Source organism: Sinocyclocheilus anshuiensis, unplaced genomic scaffold, assembly GCF_001515605.1.
Source record: "Sinocyclocheilus anshuiensis isolate Anshui unplaced genomic scaffold, SAMN03320099.WGS_v1.1 scaffold940, whole genome shotgun sequence".
Lineage (NCBI taxonomy): Eukaryota > Metazoa > Chordata > Actinopteri > Cypriniformes > Cyprinidae > Sinocyclocheilus > Sinocyclocheilus anshuiensis.
The window spans coordinates 991,224-995,162 of record NW_015549620.1 but is presented as its reverse complement, the minus strand read 5'-3'; the positions used below and the strand labels follow the sequence as shown (position 1 = coordinate 995,162).

The 3,939-nt window shown below is 35.4% G+C and overlaps 1 gene segment (V, D, J or C); it reads right to left on the bottom strand.

Moving 5' to 3' along the window:
* Positions 1–1,053: 1,053 nt before the first annotated feature.
* LOC107659364 (T-cell receptor alpha chain V region CTL-F3-like) lies at positions 1,054–3,434 on the bottom strand. The segment is given in 3 exon segments: positions 1,054–1,130; positions 2,935–3,276; positions 3,395–3,434. Coding segments are annotated over 3 exon segments (459 nt in total).
* Positions 3,435–3,939: the final 505 nt, after the last annotated feature.

Sequence of the window (3,939 nt, the reverse complement as noted above, 5' to 3'; positions counted from 1 at the left end):
GGTGTTCACAGGTGTCTGAGGAGTAACTTCTGCCATTTTATTTACAAAACCATGCAATTACAGCAAAAAAAAAAAAAAACAGCAGGTACACAATAAGTGTAGATAAAACATTGAACACATTTTGCAAAATTACCCATGCATTTACTTATACTTGGATTGTAACATTTAAGTAAAGCTTAAAAAAACATAAAAAAATTATTTTTTTAGAACAACATGTTGGTAAATGTTTTTGGAATTAAACATTTTGTACTTGGCAAAATAATTTTAATCATTATCTAACTATTACTATGAATCATTTTTGAGTGGATCAGTGACTACTGTTCCTTGGTTGTTGCTCATTTTCCAAATCTCTTATCGGGAATTGTGGTCGTTGTGTAACATGTCTTTCCACATCTTAATCTGGTGAGTTCTTTGCTTGGGAGCTTTCATTTCTGCACCTGTAAAGAGCAAATAATATACAAGTATCTATTACTAAAGGTCTACCTTAATGCACCAAGCTGAATTAAATTAAATATATTCTGTAGTAATGCACATGTTGTTTGACAGACTATATACAGCACTAATTGCAGTGATTGCCCAGCATGATTAATATTTAAAGTGTGCATCATCCTAATTAAAGGGATAGTCCACCCAAAAATGAAAATCATTTACTCCCCCTCGTGTTCTTCATAGTATCTTCTTTTGAGCTCTGCAGAAAAGCAAAATTCAGAGGTTTGGAAAAAAATGAGGGGGTAATGATGTAAATGTTGACAGAGTCCTGTGTAAGCTACACTTTTAAGTAAATGAGTAGAAACACTCTTCACTAGTCATCACTGTGCAGAAAAATAACAGTGAATGCTGCAATGAAATGCTTGAAAAATACACATTCAGCTGATCCAAAGCTTCCTGCTGGTCAGTTTGTCTCTTCAGTTATGATTGCCCCAGTTGTTGCAACAAATTACACGGTATAATGGTCAATGCAGACATTTACTTGAACTTACTTCCTCTTTGGCTCTAACTGCTTGTTGTTAGTTCAGTCAGAGAAGCATAAAAAGTTGATGTACTGTCTTGGACTCAAGACTGCTTGGTGTTCACAGGTGTCTGAGGAGTAACGTCTGCCATTTCTTCAGCGAAGACACTTCTCTTGGTTACTACAAAACAGAAACATATTAAAAGCATTTTGTGGCATGTTAAGGGAAATAATCAGATATTCCTGTGTGTCTCTACATGCTGAGTGAAGAAGCAACTGAAGTGATAAACTGTGGAGCTGTGTTTGTGTTGTAGTCAGTAGTAAGATACACGTAAAGTCTGCTTACATTTAGCAACTGTAAAAGCAGGGCAGAGCTATTGCAGATGATTTTAGACATACTGATGCATATTAATTTGATTGCTGTTCATTCTCATCATGAAAACAACTGAAAGCTTATGTATTTAGTTAATTGATGTTATTTGAAAACAATGATCTTCTATAGAATTAGCAATAGAGCAAATCATGTCTTCACACTCACGATAGAAAACATCTCGTTCATGTATTAGTTTTAGGTGGTAAGCATACCGAAGGTTTTCGGGCAAATCAAGAAAGCCACATTCACTGCAGTCTCGCACAAGAAGTTAACTTTTTCAAGTTCCTTTATGAGCGCCTGCTAAGTAAAATACAAAAAAATGTAAATGCACATCGATGCTTACCAGAAACATTTAATCAATATGACCCCATACATCTTCTGCTCTTGGAAAATAAGCCATTGTGATTTGCTTTTATCACTGCCCACAGCACAGCAGAACGACAGCATGTTGCAATTCGGTCCTACAAATGGCGGCCGAACCACTGTGTGACGTCACATGAAATCTATGAATACGTTGAAAGTCCTGAGGTGCACTTATGATCTTAGTATGTTTTTTTTTTCATTAAAAATAGTCATAATTTAGATACAAATGGGCATTTTCTACCCTGAATTTAGCCCTCTGATTTGAACACTCTGTTTGAAGGGACGTCTCTGCTGTAAGACTTCAGTGTTCAGAACACCTTTCCACATGAAATTAGTATTATATGCAGAACTCTCTTGAAAACATTTACTGAGATTTTATTATAACAGCAACTAAAATTAACTAATGGTGAAAAGTGTTCTTTATGGCTTTTTATTTAAAACTCCTCTCATTGCATCAAAGGTTGCAGCGCTGCACTGTAGCCAAACATGATGGATATACTTTTATCATAACTAACATAATGAAAACACGACTCATTGAGAATTGTGTAAACTGTCATTGGTTACAACATTTTTTTTTGGTGAAAATGCAGAAATCAAATGACTGATAGACTCATGCTGATCTTGAATTGACTGCTGCAGTGATTATAAAAAAACGATCTTTGATTGCTTTCTGTATATAAAATAATCACGATATAGGTAACAGAGTTGCCACGCTTCTAACAGGAACAGTGTGAAGTTGATGGTTTAGTCACTAGATTCACTAATGCATAAACAGCAGTAAACCATTTTACGGTAAAGAATGTTTGTACATGAGTCCTTACATATTACCAGTGGTGGACAGTAACGGAGTGGTTTTACTTCGTTACTGTACTTAAGTACATTTTTAAGTAGGCCTAGCCTATCTAAGTATTTAAGTATCTGTACTTTACTGGAGTAGTTTTATTTTGAGTAACTTTTGCTTTTACTTTTCTGGGGGGGGGCGGGGCCCCCCTGCCAACAAGCTTGGCCCCCCCCTTTGGTCCCCCCTAAATTTGGAATCATATCACACCAAACAATTGTGGGTGAAATGCGCAGTTTGTCCTGTAAATTATGCATATAAAAAAAAGAAAAACTTTTAAAGCAGTTCAATAATAGCATGGGATTGGTTATAATGCGCAGTGCTTTAACATTTCTGATTTTATACGTGTTATAGTTGTGGTACAGAAGTTGATATCGTGCAGATTTGCATGTCACATAATTGAGCACTTGCTCTGTTTTTGTGTGAGTGTTGAGTGTGTTTTAGTCACTGTGGACCTCAGAGCACAGTAGTACACAGCAGAGTCAGACACACGCAGATTCTTGATCATCAGTGGAACTGAATCTGATGACACTTCAGAATGAAATCTCTCCTGAAACTGGGCATCATTATCTGCTCCTCCATATTTGTTTCTCATCAGGATGTATTTAGGAAAGTCATTTGCTCTCTGGATGTACCAGAAAAGTTCTGGTTGTGATAAAGCTGTTTTATATTTGCATTGTAATGTTACTGATCTTTCTTCAAATTCAGTGATGTTTTTATCTGGCTGATCAACACTGTCTTCTCCATGGCACTCTGTAAAAACATACAAAAATGTAATAATAAACTGTAAACATTTTGTGTAAACATTTACTTGTAATAAGCTTATAAAACTGTTTGAAGTAATTATGAAAATACAAATTCCCCCACTTACCATGATAAACCGATGCAAAAATGAACAGCTTCAACAACATAGGGGTTATCATTTTTATGTGTGACTGAAACAGGAGAAAAAGATAAATCATTCATTCAGTCGCTTGTTTCAGTTAGAAATAGGATGGTTCGTGAGGAGGAGAGGTTAAACAGATACAGAAAATGAATAAAGATTTTAAGTGGTGTGTGTATACTGCCCTCTCCAGGATGTCATTGTAAAAAGATTTTACCAAACTGAGTTTTGTATTTATTATTCAGTAGCATATGAGAGAGCAATATTTAACACTGTGTTCCCAATGTCAGCATTCAGTTATTGATAATCTTAATTTCCGTCAAACATGCGTGATTGTACTAAACACATTTACATTCTGTACATACAGTGTGTGCGGTGCAAAGAGACAGGAAGATGGGTAAAGCATCCTCTATCATAGTGTGGATCAGGATTAACATATAACCATAATAATGTAACATATCCCCTTAATATACAGTATATAGGGAATAGAAACGTCATATTTATATTTATTAAAAGATGTGAGATGAGTTTGT